This window comes from Syngnathus leptorhynchus, chromosome 7 (genome assembly GCF_054491065.1).
Source record: "Syngnathus leptorhynchus isolate UIUO chromosome 7, UIUO_Slep, whole genome shotgun sequence".
NCBI lineage: Eukaryota > Metazoa > Chordata > Actinopteri > Syngnathiformes > Syngnathidae > Syngnathus > Syngnathus leptorhynchus.
This window is the reverse complement of record NC_141201.1, coordinates 1,532,700-1,554,169: the sequence shown is the minus strand read 5'-3', so window position 1 is coordinate 1,554,169 and position 21,470 is coordinate 1,532,700. Positions and strand designations below refer to the sequence as shown.

Sequence of the window (21,470 nt, the reverse complement as noted above, 5' to 3'; positions counted from 1 at the left end):
ACTGGGATCGAACTAAGGGCTCATCGGGTAGGTGCCTGTATCACTAACCAGCCGGCTATTTGAACCTGTCCCCAATCTGCCATCTCATACACTAGTGATGTGCATTCCAGTTTAAAGTGAAAATCGGTTCACTCAAAAGATTTGTTCAAAAGAATCGTTCACCGAATCGTTCGCTACACTTTCTTATTTATTTAATCTTTATTATTATTTACCTCGTGTAGTCTACCTATTGAAGTGTAAATAAGGTGTACCTAATCACCGGCCACTTCATTAGGGAAAAAGCTATAGTGAAAGTGAAAAGTGCCACACCCGCCCTCACCCCCACTTTCTGATTGGCTGTTTGATCTGTGACGTCACACTGACACTTTATTAGGTACACCGCCATTTTGAGGTGTACCTAATCACAGGCCACTTCATTAGGGAAAAATCATGGCCAAAGTTTAAATGAAAGTGAAAAGTGCCACACCCGCCCTCACCCCCACTTTCTGATTGGCTGGTTGATCTGTGACGTCACACTGACACAGGTGTACCTAATCACTTCATTAGGGAAAAAGTTTACGTGAAAGTGAAAAGTGCCACACCCGCCCTCACCCCCACTTTCTGATTGGCTGTTTGATCTGTGACGTCATCCGGACACTATTAGGTACACCGCCATTTTCAGGTGTACCTAATCACAGGCCACTTCATTAGGGAAAAATCATGGTCAAAATTTAAATGAAAGTGAAAAGTGCCACACCCAAACAACCCCCCACTTTCTGATTGGCTGTTTGATCTGTGACGTCACAAGGACACTCCATTAGGTACACCGCCATTTTCAGGTGTACCTAATCACAGGCCACTTCATTAGGGAAAAATCATGGCCGAAGTTTAAATGAAAGTGAAAAGTGCCACACCCAAACAACCCCCCACTTTCTGATTGGCTGGTTGAGCTGTGACGTCACACTGACACAGGTGTACCTAATCACTTCATTAGGGAAAAAGTTTACGTGAAAGTGAAAAGTGCCACACCCGCCCTCACCCCCACTTTCTGATTGGCTGTTTGATCTGTGACGTCACTCGGACACTTTATTAGGTACACCGCCATTTTCAGGTGTACCTAATCACAGGCCACTTCATTAGGGAAAAATCATGGCCGAAGTTTAAATGAAAGTGAAAAGTGCCACACCCAAACAACCCCCCACTTTCTGATTGGCTGGTTGAGCTGTGACGTCACACTGACACAGGTGTACCTAATCACTTCATTAGGGAAAAAGTTTACGTGAAAGTGAAAAGTGCCACACCCGCCCTCACCCCCACTTTCTGATTGGCTGTTTGATCTGTGACGTCATCCGGACACTCTATTAGGTACACCGCCATTTTCAGGTGTACCTAATCACAGGCCACTTCATTAGGGAAAAATCATGGCCGAAGTTTAAATGAAAGTGAAAAGTGCCACACCCAAACAACCCCCCACTTTCTGATTGGCTGGTTGAGCTGTGACGTCACACTGACACAGGTGTACCTAATCACTTCATTAGGGAAAAAGTTAACGTGAAAGTGAAAAGTGCCACACCCGCCCTCACCCCCACTTTCTGATTGGCTGTTTGATCTGTGACGTCATCCGGACACTCTATTAGGTACACCGCCATTTTCAGGTGTACCTAATCACAGGCCACTTCATTAGGGAAAAATCATGGCCGAAGTTTAAATGAAAGTGAAAAGTGCCACACCCAAACAACCCCCCACTTTCTGATTGGCTGGTTGAGCTGTGACGTCACACTGACACAGGTGTACCTAATCACTTCATTAGGGAAAAAGTTTACGTGAAAGTGAAAAGTGCCACACCCGCCCTCACCCCCACTTTCTGATTGGCTGTTTGATCTGTGACGTCATCCGGACACTATTAGGTACACCGCCATTTTCAGGTGTACCTAATCACAGGCCACTTCATTAGGGAAAAATCATGGTCAAAATTTAAATGAAAGTGAAAAGTGCCACACCCAAACAACCCCCCACTTTCTGATTGGCTGTTTGATCTGTGACGTCACAAGGACACTCCATTAGGTACACCGCCATTTTCAGGTGTACCTAATCACAGGCCACTTCATTAGGGAAAAATCATGGTCAAAATTTAAATGAAAGTGAAAAGTGCCACACCCAAACAACCCCCCACTTTCTGATTGGCTGTTTGATCTGTGACGTCACAAGGACACTCCATTAGGTACACCGCCATTTTCAGGTGTACCTAATCACAGGCCACTTCATTAGGGAAAAATCATGGCCGAAGTTTAAATGAAAGTGAAAAGTGCCACACCCAAACAACCCCCCACTTTCTGATTGGCTGGTTGAGCTGTGACGTCACACTGACACAGGTGTACCTAATCACTTCATTAGGGAAAAAGTTTACGTGAAAGTGTAAAGTGCCACACCCGCCCTCACCCCCACTTTCTGATTGGCTGTTTGATCTGTGACGTCATCCGGACACTATTAGGTACACCGCCATTTTCAGGTGTACCTAATCACAGGCCACTTCATTAGGGAAAAATCATGGTCAAAATTTAAATGAAAGTGAAAAGTGCCACACCCAAACAACCCCCCACTTTCTGATTGGCTGTTTGATCTGTGACGTCACTCGGACACTTTATTAGGGACACCGCCATTTTCAGGTGTACCTAATCACAGGCCACTTCATTAGGGAAAAATCATGGTCAAAATTTAAATGAAAGTGAAAAGTGCCACACCCAAACAACCCCCCACTTTCTGATTGGCTGTTTGATCTGTGACGTCACAAGGACACTCCATTAGGTACACCGCCATTTTCAGGTGTACCTAATCACAGGCCACTTCATTAGGGAAAAATCATGGCCGAAGTTTAAATGAAAGTGAAAAGTGCCACACCCAAACAACCCCCCACTTTCTGATTGGCTGGTTGATCTGTGACGTCACACTGACACAGGTGTACCTAATCACTTCATTAGGGAAAAAGTTTACGTGAAAGTGAAAAGTGCCACACCCGCCCTCACCCCCACTTTCTGATTGGCTGTTTGATCTGTGACGTCACTCGGACACTTTATTAGGTACACCGCCATTTTCAGGTGTACCTAATCACAGGCCACTTCATTAGGGAAAAATCATGGCCGAAGTTTAAATGAAAGTGAAAAGTGCCACACCCAAACAACCCCCCACTTTCTGATTGGCTGGTTGAGCTGTGACGTCACACTGACACAGGTGTACCTAATCACTTCATTAGGGAAAAAGTTTACGTGAAAGTGAAAAGTGCCACACCCGCCCTCACCCCCACTTTCTGATTGGCTGTTTGATCTGTGACGTCACTCGGACACTCTATTAGGTACACCGCCATTTTCAGGTGTACCTAATCACAGGCCACTTCATTAGGGAAAAATCATGGCCGAAGTTTAAATGAAAGTGAAAAGTGCCACACCCAAACAACCCCCCACTTTCTGATTGGCTGGTTGAGCTGTGACGTCATCCGGACACTCTATTAGGTACACCGCCATTTTCAGGTGTACCTAATCACAGGCCACTTCATTAGGGAAAAATCATGGCCGAAGTTGAAAGTGAAAAGTGTCACACCCGCCCTCACCCCCACTTTTTGATTGGCTGTTTGATCTGTGACGTCACTCGGACACTTTATTAGGTACACCGGGGGGGTGCTTTAATTGCCTCCCGTCATGAACCTCACCGCACGTCACTGGTAGGTAAGTAGATAGACAGACAGACTTTATTGATTAGTCCGCGTTTGATGCCACGCTCCCCATTTGGAGTAACGAGGGCCTTGCAAAGAATGAACTTCACTGGCTGCACCGACCATTTAATGTATATAATCACAGTATCATAAATTCTGACAATACAGACAGTAGGGCTACATTATAATTGCATTCAAACTGAACAAATGTGCCTGTAGTGCTCTTCCCAGATCTATAGCTACAACATATGCTGACATTTTTGCCATAGAGACGGAAATTATAAAAACACCATGGAGAAATCAGTGTATTAGAGATAGGCGCACCTATCAAGTGGCAATCCAAGATGGCTGCCACTGGCTTCACCTTTCATTACGATGAGTGGCTGACATTTTGGGTCTCTTGTATTTGTCTGTGGATTAACGGCGAAGTGCGTTTTTATTTTTAATGCTGAAATGAGAAGCCAGCACCGACATAGCCAGCAAGCTAACCAAACTACAAAAAGGTAGCAATTTTTCATCATCACTTTCAGTCTACAACACAGAATGTGAGCAGTAAAAGAAGGCTTTCAGAGTAAAAATCAAAACATTGAAAAAAAACAAAAACGTTTTGGAATGTATACATTTTTCAAATGAATCATAATTTCTGCTTATGCGTGACTACCCAGAATCTCATCCAGGTTGATGTCTTTCATCCAGTCATCGTTCCCTGAGCCCGACTTGAGAAGGGAGTCTATGAAGTCCGAGTCCGTGTTAATACCCGGGACCGTGTTGTCTCCCTCGGGCAGGAAGTCGAAGGTGACGCGGTTGGCGCGACCGCTCTGGTAGCCGCCCAGAGTGGTCTCGGCAAAGTTCCCCGCTGCGGGAACCCGCTGCTCCGGAGAGGGCTGGTTCAGGTTGGGCTGGGGGGGTCTGGACCCAGCGTCTCTGATCAGCATTTGGAGGTCCGGCGCCACCTGGTTGTGAGGTCCGCCGGGTCTGTGCTGGTAGTGATGCGAGTCCAGTGTGTCGCTTTGCCGTCCGAGTCCGGCGGGCTTGCCGGTCGAACACCAGCTCATGTTTGTCATCACTCCTCCCGGGGCCCTTGAGGAATGCGAGTTGAGAGTGGGCCTCGGGTGTGGCCCGCCTACTCCGTTACTCATCCCGAAGGAGTTCCCTTGCGTGTTGGGGCTCAGGAATCGCACAGTATTTTGGTTCACAGCCATTCGGCCGCTAGCAGGGAATTGTCCGATGCACGACGGCGGCTGACAGTCGAAGCGGTGGTCTGACGAGCACGACATGGAATGAAGGTCCTTCTCTGGGACAATGCTGGAAGACTGGGATGGATTTGCACCTGAGCAAAAAAGAGAAATACACACATCATTGATGCTCATTAATATATTACCGTGACAAAAATATTTTTCAATCAACCAAATCGAGGAAGGGGAGAAAGAAAGTTGCATTTTTGTACTTCTTGATGGAAATGAAACAAGGGCTTGTAATTCCATGTAGGTGCCAGAAGATGGCCCTAAGGTCCTTAGAAGAGATGATCATTCCCTTGCTGTAGTCATTCTTTCTTGTGTGACATGAGAAATGAAACTCACCTTGAAAGATATTCCCGCTCACCACGCTTCTTTTGTAATCCGGAGGCGGCCTGGTGAGGTGACGGCTGAACTGATCTTGTGAGTTGTCTTTCTCCTGGAAAGACATTTTTTTTTCTTTTGATTTTCAATTGAATGACTTGCTACTCAAGTTAAGTCGACTTCATCAAATAAACAAATCAACTCATTTGAAAAAAAGTCAGATGCTTACGGCTTTATGAGGTTGTTGAGAAAGTTGTCTGTGCATGGCCGGAGATTTGGTGGGACCTCTCAGCGGGTGTGGGGGAAGCGGGGGGCGCGGCTGGCCCACGTTTCCGTTAGTGGCCAACCTCGGTCCAGACGGGACGCCCTGACGTCACAAACACACACAACATATCGTTAATACAGACAGATGAGACTGTAAAATATAGCTGTTCTGATTTTTTTTTTTTTTTTAAGAACAATGAAAAAATAAACAAAAACCTGCCATACAATCACTAAAAAGTGTTTGGAAGGACAAGAGTTGTATTATTGTATTTTTCCTTTAGAACACAAGGCCAATGTTGGAAGAGTTTTTCACCTAGAAAAAAAAAATCATCACATGCACCTTCAAGTTGTGGCCACTAGAGGGAGACAACGTACAACAAATGCCTCGCACATTGTAATTGAGCCAACTCCCCTATGCAGATAAAATACAGAGGCTTGCTTCTCTTTTCATCAACGAAAAAAGGGCTAAAAACCCTGAGACAGCAGGAAAAATGTGCCAGCGCCAGAATGCTTTTTATTGAGCTTTTATTGCTACTGCAGCTGTCTGGCATGGACAGGAACAAGTGACACCATCACACTGATGAAAAGCACACGGGATGCCAATCCGAGCAGAAGATTCAAAACCCAACGCTCAAACTCAGGGAAGGGTAGAAGCTCAACTATAGTTTTTCCACATTGATGTGACCCACGAGCGAGCTTGTTCCACCTTGGCTGAGCCCACTTTGGTTTGTACAAGCGTGTAATCCCAATGTGTCATGAAGCTCCCCCCCCAAAACACACACCTCCTTTCTGGTTTTTTTTTTTTCCCTCTCTTTCTCATCACAAATGCAAACCAGATGCGGCATGAGCGAGAGCCCGGCGGATAGGCGGCTGGCCGGCCCACGGCGATGGCGGACTGAGGGGGGGGGCGCCTTGCCCGCTCTCACACTGCACTTGCTCAGTCACCGTCCCCGGGGAGCGCCTCGGCATCTGCGCTTGGCCGCAGCTCGCTTTCCCAGGAAACAAGCGCTGCCTTCACGCACTCGCCCCCAAACGGGGGCCCCTAGAATGGGCTGCTAACAAGCCGCTTGTTTATTCACAGGGTCACGATACGTAAGATCAAATATCGTGTCACGCTGACACAAACTTTGAAGTGAGAATCATTTCATGCTTCATTGTGCTGCTCATTTAGGTGTCCCCACCTTTGCCAGCAGGGGGCAGTATAATCTACTGAAAAGCCCCTTCAGTGACTATAACAGTCATTTTTTGCAGAGGATAAAGAATATATTCTATTCATCACGAGGTATTGTCTGTTCCCGAAAGGCTTCTAAAGCCAAGACGTTGATGCTAATCGTTATTTCAATCACGAAACCTATGCAATGTCGTACTTTTTAAATGACTGAGACGAAACAAATGGTGGTGTGTTGCAACAAGTGTGGGAAGAGTTCAAGCGAGTATGTTGTGCATCTAACGTGACTGTACAGTACAGTACGTTGGCTCTGACATTCCCAAAGCGTTACTCATCATCTCCTTCTGCTTGCCTTTGTTGCGCTGCTGTGCCCTGCTCCACTTTCTCAAACAGCATTTTCACGCAGTTCACTATGAAATGTGTGGGGGGTGGGGGGAATACAGCAGCGGGGGTTTCACGACTGGCTCGGCGGGAAGAATCATCTGTGCTGTTGGAGAAAAGGGAGGGAGGGGATCTCTTTCAGGACTTTGGTGTCTGTCGCATTACTAATTCACTATAGTGTGGGAAGCAATGTCTCTTTCTCCTCATTAGCCGGACTTTTTAACCCTGCACATGCTGTCTACTCAAGACAATCGCTGGCCCGATTATTCCTTTGGAGAGCTAAATTGCGAAAGAAAACATTGTATGGCTTCTCTTCTCGCTGCCTCACGGGACACTTCATTAGGTACACGTCACGACGTCCAATACGAGTGCCCCTTCAAATCTTTTTGGACTCGTTTGTTCTCACTAAGGTCAAAGGTCAGATAGATCACAGCCGACTGAGTCACTGTGGACTGGTCGCCGGCACAAATAGACAAACGGTCATTTTCGACTCAGTCGTATCGTTTGTTTTCTTTGTAAGCGCAGTGTTTGTATTGCGCAGCAACAGATATTGTTAAGCGGGCATGTGTGTGTGTGTGTGTGTGTGTGTGTGTGCCACACAGACATCATCATAAATTAGCGATTGAACCTCGGGCAGCAGGCTAAGCTGATTACTGTCATTTTCCACCACTTGTCCCTCGCAGCCAACAAGCTCCAATTAGCAAATCCTGCTGCGCATATCAGCGGCCGGCCTGACAGCCAGTCGGCGCCCACAAATGAGAAGTCTTGCATGTTAATGTACCGTGCGCTGGCAAAGTGCGTCAGCGTCAAAAAGCACTGGGACGGACGGAGGCAAACGTGCCAGGCAGGTCTCAGAACAAACCGCTACAGTAGCTCTTTTGTCAAAATAGACCTAGATGGAGATCAAGAGACAAGTTGAGCACGGGTCGCTAGTAGACAATCTGGAGAGAAATATATATATATATATAAACAATAAAAATAGAAATAAATAAAAATAGAAATAAATGAATCAAAACAAATCAACTCAAATAAATCAATAAATGTTGACGATATTTATAAAAGTCATGTCCCATTTGATTGAATGTGAAAGCCCCAGTGTTGATTTGAACCTCATCTATTTGGCTCTCTATCTCCGGTCTACGGGCTTGTTTTGACAACGCCACGGTCTTGATTTACACATCCTGGCGGACTCTCGTCCTTCACAGCATGCGAGTAATGACAAGCCCGCCCTCCGGTTCCAGCGGGCTTTTTCCTGGAGAGGACGACTCCTCCTGACACGTGAGCCATGAATAATACAACGGGACAGTGGATGTGTGGCTGAAAAGAAACTTCTCCCACCACCACCACCACCTCCAGGATTGCAATTTCATATGAGGCAGGCTCCATTTTAATTTCATGGAACTATATTTGAACAAACAGGACCAATTCATGACTGTATTGGACTGTGTCGGAATTGGCAGCAATGACCACTTGCTCAATTTATAAACGGCGCCCTCACCTGGGGATGTTGGCCCAGTTTGAAGGGCAGAGCCCCACCGAGCAGGAGGGACGGCGACGACGACATCTGCTGATTCTGGAAATGAAGAGGTGGATTGGTGTGGTTCTGGCTATCTGGAGATGAAAGCTGCTGTGGATGCTTGGCCGTCTTGTTGCTCGCCATCATTGGCATCAGGTGGCCCGAAGAGGGCGGCGGCGCCGCTGCCACCTTGGGGCTGAAGTGCAGCGTGGGCTTGCCAGAGTGCGGCTTCATGTCCACGTGGTGGACGCCGTTGGGCTTGAAGAGGCAGTTGTTGACACCCTTGCTCTGCTGGGGGAGTCTCGGCCGTGGCGCCGCTTTGTCCTGGAAGGCGGGGCCCCAAGCCGCTAGACCTGCAGGCGGCGCCTGGTGATGCTGCTGGTAGTGGTGGTGGAGAAGCGAGCCGGGCTGGTGCTGGTTGGCCGCCATCTGCTTCAGCTGCTCGGCGTGGGAGATCTCCGGCCAGCAGGGCAGGGACCTCGGCGGACCCGCCTGGGAGGCCGAGGGAGGGGTCGGCGCCAACGAGGGCCCCGCCGAGGACGGCCGCAGCTGCGGCGAGCCGGCGTGAACCGGAGCGTAATCGGGCGAGCGCTCCATCTTGATGGGCCTCTCGGCGGGGGAGCACAAGCCCGCCGAGCCGGGGCGGCCCATGTCCAGACTGAAGGCGTCGTCCTGCTTCAGCATCTTCTCCAAGTCCAGGTCGTTGAGGGGCGGCACCGATTTGGTCAGCTCGTCGAAAAGGTCCTGCAGCTCCGGGTCAATCTGACCTCCGCCCTCGTCTTTGAAATCGAAGACGGCGTCGGCTCGAGAGCGGCCGCACGACAACTGAGACTCGACCGGCTCCTTCTTCATCTCCTTCAGGGTGGCATTGAAGACCTCTGGCATCACGTAATTTTTCCCGTGGGCTGAAAGGGCTTGCATGGAGTGGGCGTGGCTTACGTCGCGGTTGCACGGTTGCCCCGGACCGCGGCCGGCCTCCAGCCGGACTCGCTTGAAGTCGGACCCGGAGGAGAAACCGCAAGAGTTGTGCTTCGGGGCGTGTCCCTCCAGCTTCCGCCGTAAAGACCCTTGAAGCTGCAAAAGACAAAAAGGAAAACACTTTCACCTCAACTGATTGAATCCTAGCCCCGTTTCACATGCGGCATCAGTAGAAGAGGCGCGTGCGTCACGCGGCGGCGACATCTTCACCTTGATTAAATTGTGCCGATGTAGCTGTTAAGAAGGCAAACAAGAGCGCCGGCTCCAGAAGCCCCCCGGGGGCCCTGACTCATCTCCGCGTAACCTGTGCCAGTTGGCGGGAAGGTCTCCCCAACACATGAGCAGTGTAATGAGGAGGGCCTTTTACTTGATCAGAAAACATTTATCTCCATGATAGCGCCACTGGGTAAACACTTTCACATTGCAATTTGGCCCGCTGAGTCCCGGGAGCGCTGCTGTTACTGTGTTGCTATGGCAACAAAGACGGTAGATCATGGCAGGAAATATGAAGCTTCCACTTTTGGGTGCGATTAGCGCCACGGCTGTAAACGAGCGGAGGAAGAAGGATGGAACGACGCACGGAGGAGGAGGAAGCTTTTAATGTATGCAAATGAGCGAGGCAGACAGAAGCCCCCGTTGTGGCTCCCGCCGTGCGCCGACGCGATCTATCGTCTCCCCCCCCCCCCCTGTAGCCGTCAAAAATAACTGACTCGCATGAAACGGGAGCTTCGTGGCTCGCTTGAAAACACCCTCCTCTAGGAAAGGAAAAAAAAAAAAAGAAAGAAGACATTTGGAGCTACTATGACCATTTTGTGAAAGACGAAATTGCAATATTTACATTCTGGAATTTGTCTGTAATTTTTAGAATACAGCTCACTCTATTGATACCTCATAAAGTAAAGTGATCATTTGACAGTGGTCATATTTTCCTGAGTTGAATATGAAAAGATTCCTTCTAATTCCCCCGCTAACCCCGGCAGATAATAGGGCTCGCGAGCGAGCGCTGGCCTCAAATCCTCATGATAGATCCATCCGCAAGTCATCTGAAAATAGATTTTTTGATGAACATTTAATGAGCTCGAGAAGCTCAAAATCACTCCAGCTGCCTTCACGCTCTCTCTAAAAGTCCAGCAGCTCACCGTCAAGTCCAAGTCCTGCCACCAAATGGTCACGGACGCAATTTGACGGGAAAATACGACGTGGAAATGTTTAACCCTCGTTTGCCTGCGCAGCTTCCGAGCTGCCTCAAAGCTGACGTGTCAAGTCGAGCGGTCCGGATTGACGCTGAGCGGACGGGAAGGGGCTCCGGGCCGGGCCGGGCCGCCCGTGACACCACCCGAGCCTCCGGGTGGCGTCCGTCCGGGCGTTTCTTTCAAGGTGAGAGAAAGAATGAAGAACGTATAGGACAATCATTGGTGTACATTAGGGGCAAATTTTTTTTGTGTCTGGTCAACACACAAATATGAATAAATAATCAATAACAATGATTATTATGAATAATGAAATGTGGCCACAATTTAATTCCTGAGGTTGAATGGAAGCTCCTTGATAACGTGAGCTACGTTTGAATTATTGAAAGGAAGCCAAGCCAAGCCGCTCCCAGGCACATTCAGTCAAACGGGGTCACGGCGAGGACGCCCAAACTCTGCTTTTTGTCCTTCCTCTCACCAAACGCTCTCCCGTCCGTGCATGTAAAAGAATATGAAGATTTGGCATGTTTTTGAAGCCTCATTTTAAGTGATCTCCCCAAAAACAAATGATGTGGAGTAGAACAAAAGAGACGTGTGGAGAGAGTTCACGCAGGTTCGCGCTGCCTTTTTGTGCTAATCAGGGCACTGCAGCGGTGGGCTACTTCTGGCCTCATCAGCACTTTGCCTCCCCACACACTTCCTGACACACTTGTCTCGCATGGAAGCCGCCCTCGGGACAGACACAAGGATGAGCAGCAGTGGAGGGGGGGAGAAAAAAAAATTATATATATATACAGTATATTGGGAGGGAAAAAAAAGGGCGGGAGAGAGTCAACCTCGGGGAAATGAGAAGACACGATAAGAGCGGCTTTGAAGAGAAATTGTGCATTATATTTACCCAAGGCCCATCTTTTGGGGCCACATTAAATATTCAGCTCGACACATTCAAATATTAGTTCTCCATTATCCCAACGCGCAAGATTAGAAGGCGACATTCCAATTAGTCCAAGACTCTTTGCTTCAGAGTCAAACACATGAATTGAAGTCGTCTCCCTCGAGGGGCGCGTCGGGGAGCAGTCAGAATCAATACGACTCTTGTTCTTACACTGAGCAATAAAAATAAAATAAAAAAAAGTCTCCAGAGTATAAAAAAAAAATAAAAAATCACGTTTTACAATTAGCATTTCATTTAACATGTCTCGGAGTTTCCTGCTCTGACCTCTGAGAAGTGAGAGCTGCAAAATTTGTTTGGAAAGAAAACATGGCAGTTAATGTTAGCAACAAGGATGTAACTCGTGAAAAAAAAAAAAACACTTTTATATCGAAGAAGTAATTGACTAACTGACTCGGAATGAACTGATTGGCAACCAATGATACAACTTAAATGCATGTTTAATCAATGACCTAGCTATCTAGCAAGCTAGCTACAGCACCTCGTAATCAATAGTATTCCTGATTTGATGTCGACTTCAACCTAGTGAGAACTCGCCGGCGGCGACAAGGCGTCACGGGGCATCAAGCGAGGTTCGCCGAGTTTTCTTGACGCCGCTGTCGCCTCTCATCTGGAAAGCTCGCTAAAGCTCACCACGAGGTTTTGGTTGAAGGACGCCGCTGCACCAGCAGCTGCAATTCACTAGCACAACAGCTAGAAAGTCGCCGCCCCCGACCCCGCCACAGGAAAAGGCCGGTGAAGCAGGAGAACAAAAAACAACAACAAAAAAATCCCCTTCCTGTTTTCAAAGACTAGTCCGAAAGAACGCAGAGGCAGTTTCCTGCTCGTCGAGGCATCGTCTCCGCGCGTTTGGCTTATCGTGGCCATCCGGGCCGGCAATACCGTGGCCGGTTTGCGCAACATGCCCCCGTGGACTTCCACCAGGAGCTAGCTTCATTGCCTCACCAGCACTCCAGTATCTGCTTAGAGAAAATCTTTAATGGCAGCCGAGCAAGGACGCTCCAAAGCAGGATATGGATAGTTTGTGTGAATGCGGCGCAGTGCTCTTTGCCATCCATTTGACGTCCCGCGGGAAAGTCGGGGGGGGCTAAGTGCTTAATGTCATGCTAATGCTAATTCACTTGGCTCTGGCTTTTAGACTAGAGAATCATCACACCAGATGACTTTGTTTTTCTTACGCGGTCTCGACAAAATACGAGGCAAAGGAGACTGACTAACTAGCTAGCTAGCTAACTGGCAAGCTAACAGGCTGTCTTTGAGATCAGTGACAGTGTGCGAACAACTATGGAAGCAAAATGTGTGTGTTGTTGCTTTTCCCCCGCCACCGTACGTGTCATGTTGTACATGATGAGTGCATCATATGATGTTGTCTTTTGGCCACTGGGAAATGTCAGACACATGATAAATGTTTACAGGTCAAATATTTCCCGCATCCCCCGCAGTTGTTGCCTCTCCTCAGCGCCACGACCACGCAGAGAGAGAGAGAAAAAAAAGAAGAACACGTTCCCTTGCCAAAGGGTGCGTCCCGAGACTGTCTCCACCAGCGCCGTTCCGCTCGGACCTTATTTGGAGAGTCACAAGTTATAGCGTGGACGAAACAAAAACTTCCCAAAGCTCTCAGTGTTTTCTTTTCTAGCCACCAGTGAGCTCAAAAATTGGCACAGAAGTTAGCCACTCGGCTTGTGATTCCGTTACCTAAGAACGTAATTGATGTCAATGATGTCCAGTTAGTTCATTCTGTCATTGATATAAACATAAGTCATCATGTTGGCTAGCGTTAACCTATTGTTATTGATAGGATAAGTTCATCCCGATTGGAGTTGCGCGCTCTACCTTCTGGTATGCGAAGGCTCGGTGTTGCCGAGCTAACAAGTCGCTTCATGTGGGCCGCACGCAAAGGTTAACCAACTTGTCTAAGTGTTCCTATCAATGACATAACTAACACTCTCAGGTGAACAAATGTGGTGGTGGTGGTGGGAAAAACAACAACTTTTTGCCTCAAGTCAAAGCAAACACGGCGGCGCGCGCTTTCCAATTGAGACGTACACCATAACACGCTCGCTCCTAAGCAACAGCGCCCGCCCGTGTGTATTCAGTAAACACCAGCCGTCGCTCGGAAGTAGACAAAGCCACCTTTTGCACGATAGCCCATTCAATTAGCTTGAGAAGCTTCAAACTAATGAATTTGGAGCAGAAGAAAAGCCGCAGCTGGCTTTAGTGTTCCTAAAAGGCCTCGCGCCTCCATCCCATCCGAGCTGACGGGGGATTACTTTGCTTGCTTGTGCGGATTTCACAGCTCAGCTGGCGAGTGTGTTGCTTCGCCGATTCCAGCTGTTTTCACCTCTTCGCCCACGCGCACGCACGCTCGCTCGCTCGCTCGCTGTGTCGACGACTTGGAGCAAAACACATGAGCCCGCTTGGCAACGGTTAAAGTTCCCAAATAACAAGGGAATTCATTCATGGCAAGAAGAAGTGTCCGCCCGCCTACATGCTCAGATAGGGAGTGTACTTGACATTCATTTATATTCATATTTTGGATATGAATTCATATTATATTATAAATTACAATTACACGGTTTCAATTTTTGAATGGCTTTTAATTATGCTTTATGAATGAATTGAACTAAAAAGATTATAATTAGGCTCCAGAGTTAGGCAAATCATTTGAAAATAATTTTCAGGGCCTGCAGTCAACAAAAAATTGCAAAAGTATTAGAACAACAGCTAAGGGCTTCCAGTATGTTTGTCTGTGTTTTCTTGTGAGGCAAAGAAGCTGCCAGTCCACCTCCGAAAACGATCGTTGTGGGTCCGTGGAATGAAAAAGGGCCGGCTTTGTTGCCGGATGAGGGAAAAAAAAAAAAAAAACACATCCAATGGACTCTAAAAAAAGCCCAGGAAGGAAACCGGGGGTAGGGTAGGGTGGGGTGCGTGGCAGCGTGCCTCACTGATGGTGGAGAGTGGGAGTGAGAAAGGAATGTTCTCTCTCTCTCTCTCTCTCACACCATATCACAAAAAAAAAAAGCCGGCTTGCGCTGTATGAAACAAATCCACTATCACAATTAGCCCCAATTACAATTGATTTTACACTAATGAATAGACAAATGGACATGACGCTTTTGCACGCTTGTATCCTGGTGGAAAAGTGCAAGGGGCTTAAACATGATCCCTGCTGAACGTCACTTGGTGGCACCTGCCGATTTCCTGGACATGCCTGCCAAGACAAAAAAAGACTTCATCCTGCTCACATTGGACCCTCCCTCCTTCACTGGTTCCACATCCCGACCGGCGCCAGAGTCAAGCGCCGCATCGGCGACAAGCGGCCGCAGCCCGGCAGCGGCGCAAACATGGCGGCCGCCGCTCCTCCGGCCCATTGGCAGCGCAGCGGCAAACAACAAGAGATTCTGTGTTGCACTCGTCTCAAACAGGACTCCAGACTCGCCTCAACTGTCTCGACCTGCGGTCCCCCGACCGCCACTTCATGGGCCATTTAGTGCCATTTAGTGCCAAGTCGCCCAGGGACACTCAACACAAGAAATTGTCTTGAACAAAATGACAGAGTAGCCCCAGATTCAATTAAGATTGAACACAGATGATTCGAGAGCAATTGACAAAACCAAAATATTGCTACAGTGTTTCTGTCGGCGTAAAAAGCAGGATCCCAAAAAAAATTGCATTCCTTTCAATGCCAGTCTGTCAAAATATTGCTTGAAGGAACAATAAATAAATAAGTAAATAAAGGAACTGTGCCACTTTGAGGTGAACATGTAACTGCAAGCATTTTGAGGAAATTGCACAAGACATCTTGATTTTCCCCCAAAGTTGAAAATAACACAAGCCCAACAATAACAACAGTGTGATCTAACAGATCGCCCGCCATCTTTGATAGCAGTCCCGGGAAAAACTCCCCAGGCCTGTACAATGGCTCAAAGTAGACGTGTGATTGACAGGCGCGACCGAGACAACTCGACAAGTTTTGCATACCGACAGCGTTCACGCAATTATGATCAAATAACATTTTCCGCTATCTTTTAAGGTCAGTAGCGGCGTCATCAAATTTCGCAGCGCTCACGCAAGGTCACGTGTGCAAGCCGAGGGACGGCCGGCGAACACAACCCCGACAGAACTTTTGGTTTTCCGCACTGGCGGGTGGGAGGAGGCTGAAAAAGTGCAAGCTCGCTTGTGCCTCCCTCCGCTCGGGAGCCTGGGAAATTGTGCAGCTCTGAGAAATATCCTGAGCTTGAAATGTAAACATGTCTGAACTCTGATCTAACAGAACTGCCCCCCCCTTATTTTCCCAGTCCAAGCCGCCATTCCGGGCCCTGCGGAGGGGCTCGCCAGTGACATCACAAGCCCACTCTCTCGTTTTTAACGAGCCCGTGGGGAAGAGAGGGGACTTTTTTTTTTTCTTTTAAGTCCTAAACCCGATTGTTCCGACATAGCTGCCCGTTTGCATTTTAAACTGGATGAAGGCGTTTTGTTGTGAAGGAATTTGAGGGAGGTGAAAACGGAGGCATTCACGTCCAGTTCAAACGGACATTGCGAGGAAGACAACAACAACAAAAATGACAATATTAGGTACAGTGGCATGACTTCCAACACGAGATTGGATCACAAATTAAGCCTTGAAACAGATAATAATGGGTAATGATTTTACTTTTTCATTATTTTAATTGAAAAACATATTTTTATTATTTTCTAAATATTTGACATTAAGTGACTTTTGTATTTTACATGAATACTTTTTTATTTTCTTTGCATTGTTTTAAATAGTTTATTTTGTTCGATATTCAAAAATAAAATAATTAGTTTCAAAAAACTGAATTTTTTAAGCAAATCATTTTTTTTAATAAACCACCATTATAACCACTGTTAAAATATGACATTTTTGTTATGTTCGATTTTATTTTAAATAAATTGTTCATATATTTCCATATTTTGTATTTATATTAAACATCTCTGCCAATATTGTGTATTATTTGAATTCATTGAGATTGTTTGTACTAACTCTATTGACAATCTATTTCCAGTAGTATTCATGTACGTGTCAAATTAAAAAATTGGGTGTTGATAAAAATCTTTAAAAAAACAGAGGCGGTGAGTATGGGGGGGCATCGTTTGGCCCCGCCCAGCCAAAGCCAGCTAATCAAACCTGTTTACTCTGACACTGTGAGAACATTTGAAGATAAGCTGGCCACCTTTCACTTTGCACCAGCAAAAGTGGCCGCTGACGTTGCGAAAAGTTGACAAACACCCAAGTGCGTGCTATGTGTGTCACACCTGAACGCGCCGCTCGCTTCCCACAGGGTTCCAGTTTCAGGAAAGCACACGGAGCCGTGTGCCGGCAGAAAACCTCGCCTTGACTGAAGCCAGGCAGGAAAAACCAGACCAAAAGCGCAATAAATCTCCCATCAGGCATATCGACCTTGGTCTCCAATACAATAGAAAATACTGAAGTTGTCTTTCAAAATCAAAAGGAGGTTTATTGATTTCTCACGTGCACTGGAGCCTTGGGGAGTTCTTGAAGAGACAAGCCCTCATTGGGTTGATTTCGTTACGTCCTTGGCAGTGAATGAATTCATGAAAATGTATAATAGGCTCCACATGCAGCATTCCCGCCAGTATGCACAATAGAAATAAACAGCTTTTTAAATGTAGCCCACCGGCCGTGGTTGCTGTTATGCACCTGTCCCAGATAACACCACGGCGTTCCTTGAAGACAGAAAATCGGCAGCTATTTTTTTCCCCCTTCTTCAAAGACGAGCGCAGACGTCCCATAGGCTGCTGAATAAAACATGAGCGTGTGCACCGCGGGGTGGTTTGTGTGTAAAATGGATGGAAAAGTAGGAGATCGGGTACAATAAAAGCCAAAATGCTTTTGAGTCAAGAGCAAATCCCGGGCTGGTCTACAGCCAGTCTGGAAACTTCCGTGAGTCACGTCTGCTTCACATTGAATCGTTTTCATGTGCACGTGTGTGTTCTTTAGAAGGGGGAGGGGGGGGGGGGGGGGTGTAACGCATCTTTTGAAGTCAAAATCTTAATGAGTCCACAGAAGAATAGAAGAAGGAGGCGATGAAAATGCAAATGTCCACGCTTTGAGAGATGGCCCACATTCACGCACCGACACAAAAGATGCTCAGGTTGACTCACAAAAGCGACTTTTTCTTCAGGCTTGACCTCACATCCAACATGTGAGCATTGATCGTTCGCAAGTGCGGACAGTCTTTTCTCGAAGTAATCAATTGAAGGCGTTTTGGCCTGAGCGAGCGCGTGTCTCCAACACATTTTGGAAGGAGCGCTAATCCCAAATTGAGCCGGGAGATTAACGGAGCAGCGTACGCGGGCCCTATTTCCATGTCTTTTAATCGCAGAAGATTGTCTTAGTCTCATCAAACTTTAGCGGCAAACTGGTCGTACCGTACTCCTAAAAAAAAAAAAAAATATCAACAGGATCATCATACTTGCAAAAACTTCCAAAAGTGACTTTGAGACACATTATTGCCACTTGTGATAGCTTTTTCCGCATAAATCTTCTTCTTCCTCTTCTTTATATCATGATGTATCTCACTATCGCCCCCCGGTGGTGGTGAATATCTCCTCTTATGCAGGTGAGAAAGATTCTCATTGTCTACATTTTTTTGTAATCCTGCAAATAACATCCTAACGCTGGCGGAGCTAAAAACACAAAGATGCAAAAGCATGATGGGAAATCCCTTCATGGCTCCTTCCCCGGGCTTCTCAAATTCCCTTCCAAAGAAGATCCTTTGTTAATCTGCTCTCAACCGGCGCCGTTGTCCAGTGCCGCCGCTCCCATAATCCTTTGCGCCCGATGTGAACAGTCGATACCTGCATGCCCAAAAAAAGACTACAAGCTACTTTTGCTTTTTTTTTCTTCTTTCTTCAATAATAAACAACGAACTAGCGTGAAGTCTGAAAAGCGACGCTGACCTGAACTGCTTTGAAAGTCATTCAAAAGGTCTAAAACGTGAGACAGAGAAAAACAAAGTGAAATGATGGAGGTACAAAATGTCTCCATAAAGCCATGGAACAATGTGTGAGTGAGGGAAAAATCGTTCCCAAGAGAGCCAAACGGTTTCAAGTTGGAATGGTTTGAACTGGTGAAGAAATGTGGCAGGAGAAGGATGGCACAGGTCCAAAAACAACAAAACAACAACAACTTGTCTCCTTAACTTTTATACCGATGCACGTTGTCTTGAGTGACGAAGCTTTCCTGCAAACGAGCCAAAAATAACACCGAGCGAGCAGCTTTCTTCAGGAGTTGCTCAATAAAATTTGCCTCAAGTTTGAAGAGTAAGTAACTCGGAGCCACTCCAAAGTAACAAGCCGGGGCAAAAACAGCTCTTGGGTCTCAACGAGGTCTTGGTATGCCCACGCGGACCCTCGAGGAGCTTTAACGACCTAGCGAGGAGCTAACGGCGAACAGCTAACCGGCATGGGCCTTTGAATTGAATTCACGCTTCTGGGCATCTCAATCAATACTTTGTAAAACAGTTTAAGGCCTTTATTTTCACAAGAGGAATTTAATGAGGTTCAATATTATTATTATTATTTTTTTTTTTTATGAAGCCCGCATATTGCTGAACAACATTGTCCATCAGCACATGTTGTTGAAAACATATTAATGTCCACAACACGCACGCACGGCACGCACGCCAGCGGCTCATTTCCTGCCTGCTCGCACGTCTTTTGCTGCACTCAGCACTTTCCTGGCACACACAGGACATGATAATGATGTTGCCTGACCTCGTTTAGACAAAACATGGTGGGATGCTGAGATGCCTCCCGTCATGTTTCTCCAATCACAACAACACGCGTGTGGGGTGGAAAGTGGCCGTAAATGACCGAGTGGGGAATTGCTGTCTGCTTTCAGATGGTTTTTCTTTTTTTTTTTTTTACTATTAATATAATTATTCCACCTGCCAGTCAGAGCTTGGGGGTTCAAAAAATAATTAGGAATATGGGGACAATAGCACAAAAATAAATGAGTTGAAAAGTTCTCATGAGAGTGCAATTTCTCCTCCTATAAATCTAACATCCCCAAGTGGATGAAGTCAATTCTTTTATAACATGATGACAGCAATAAAGCGGCCTAGAAAAAAACCTTTTCACTCCATTGTATGCAGTGCTTTTTTTCCATTGAAAACAATTTTTGGGCAGTTGATGTTTTTAGGGCACTGGAACAAAAATAATGCTGTCGACAGACACGCTTATGAAAAAGGCAATTTGAATTACGATCCAGTGTGATTGCCTAACACATTAAACTCATAAGTCAAGGTTAGGAGTCGGATCAATGACAGCATCGGTTGTCAAAGACTGTAAAGCAAATGCTTTCCACATTGCAGCTCTCACAATTTGATCGATTTTTCCTCGACTTTTTGCTGTAATTCCTATATTGACCATTAGATGGCAGTACACAATTAAGTTTGTGCATTTCAAAACAGGAGCTAGTTTTAACCCCAGCAAGTTTGTGGAAAAATCAAAAATAACTTGATTCAATCCTGCTTTACGCTCCTACATAAGTGCAAGAAAACGTTCAACGTGGTATTATTTCCACATCACGGATTCTTAATTGGGGGTCTGGAACGTAAGCCCCGCTATTGTACGTTGAAAATGACATCACACAATGGGCCACACAATTACTAAACTGTGTTTCTCTTCTCTCCGACATTCGAAATAGAGTTTAAACATGCTGGACTCACCGCGATGCGCGTGGACATCTTGTGGTCCCCTTCGGCGCCCCTCAGCTCGCCGTTGGCTCCCCTGGCGCCGTAGTCCGGCGGCGGCGGCTGGCCGGCAGCCCCGCGGCCACCCTTGCTCTTGCGCGTGCCGGGTCCCTGCTGTACGACGTTGAGCAGCTGCAGCGTGCTCTCGTGCTCCCGGTCCGAACTCTCGGTTTGGCCGCGGCGGTAGCGGTCCTCGCAAGTGGAATGGTGCCGCCTGCATAACTCAATCCGGGCACGGAGCCGTTCCACGATGGCGCTGTGCAGCTGCGGTACCGCCGTACCTCGGACGCCCGCCGAAGGGGCACCGTGCGCGGCGGCGGCCATGGAGCCCATACCCACCGACAGCATGGGGGCGAAGGTGCCGGTGGCGGACTGAGCCGGTGTCGCCTCTCCCATCCGGGGCGCGGGGGGTTAGCTTGGAAGGAAAGCACTCCGCTAACTTCCCATGTGAACAAAATGCAGCAAATAAGGACTCAAGTTGACTCCAAAGTGCGATAAAGACACGCTTAAACAGTCACACGATGATACGGCGTGCCGCGAGATGAAAAAGTCTCCTTAAAAGCATTTAATCCACTCTCGGGATTCAATTAATTCGTCATTGACAGCTTTTCCACGCACCGTCACATGTTTGTTCCCCACGGGGTCACCCATAAAAAAAAATTGCTTTGGGGTAGGGGAGTGGAAGAAAACGTCGAAAAGGACACCAAATCCACTGGAAGTTCTTGTTCTTTCCTCGCTCGCTCGGCGTGTCCGGAGATTGAGCGTCTTCTCAAACAGTCCATTGACAGCAGCCGTGGATGCGCGTGCGTTCGTTCGTGCGTGCGCGCGCATGAGGCAACAGAGTTTCATTGTGCGCATGCACTCGGAAGTAGTACGAAAGCGCTCTGGCGCCACCTGCCGCACACATAAGGGAACGTGTCCATTTTCAATATTCGAGAACTGCAAGTAATGCAAAAATAACTGCACATGCGCATTCAAGGTTCAAATAAGTTCATGTGTCGAGGCTTAAGTGCATTTTATGCTCATTCAAAGAATT

General features: G+C 47.2%; 1 protein-coding gene across 1 annotated transcript; it reads right to left on the bottom strand.

Moving 5' to 3' along the window:
* Positions 1-3,795: 3,795 nt before the first annotated feature.
* maml2 (mastermind like transcriptional coactivator 2) lies at positions 3,796-21,263 on the bottom strand. Its single transcript, XM_085916717.1, has 5 exons — positions 20,411-21,263; positions 8,556-9,647; positions 5,474-5,611; positions 5,266-5,359; positions 3,796-5,015 (listed from the first exon to the last, which is right to left on the bottom strand). Exons 1-5 carry the CDS (start codon positions 20,828-20,830, stop codon positions 4,333-4,335), a joined length of 2,427 nt encoding a protein of 808 aa, XP_085772843.1. The 5' UTR covers positions 20,831-21,263; the 3' UTR covers positions 3,796-4,332.
* Positions 21,264-21,470: the final 207 nt, after the last annotated feature.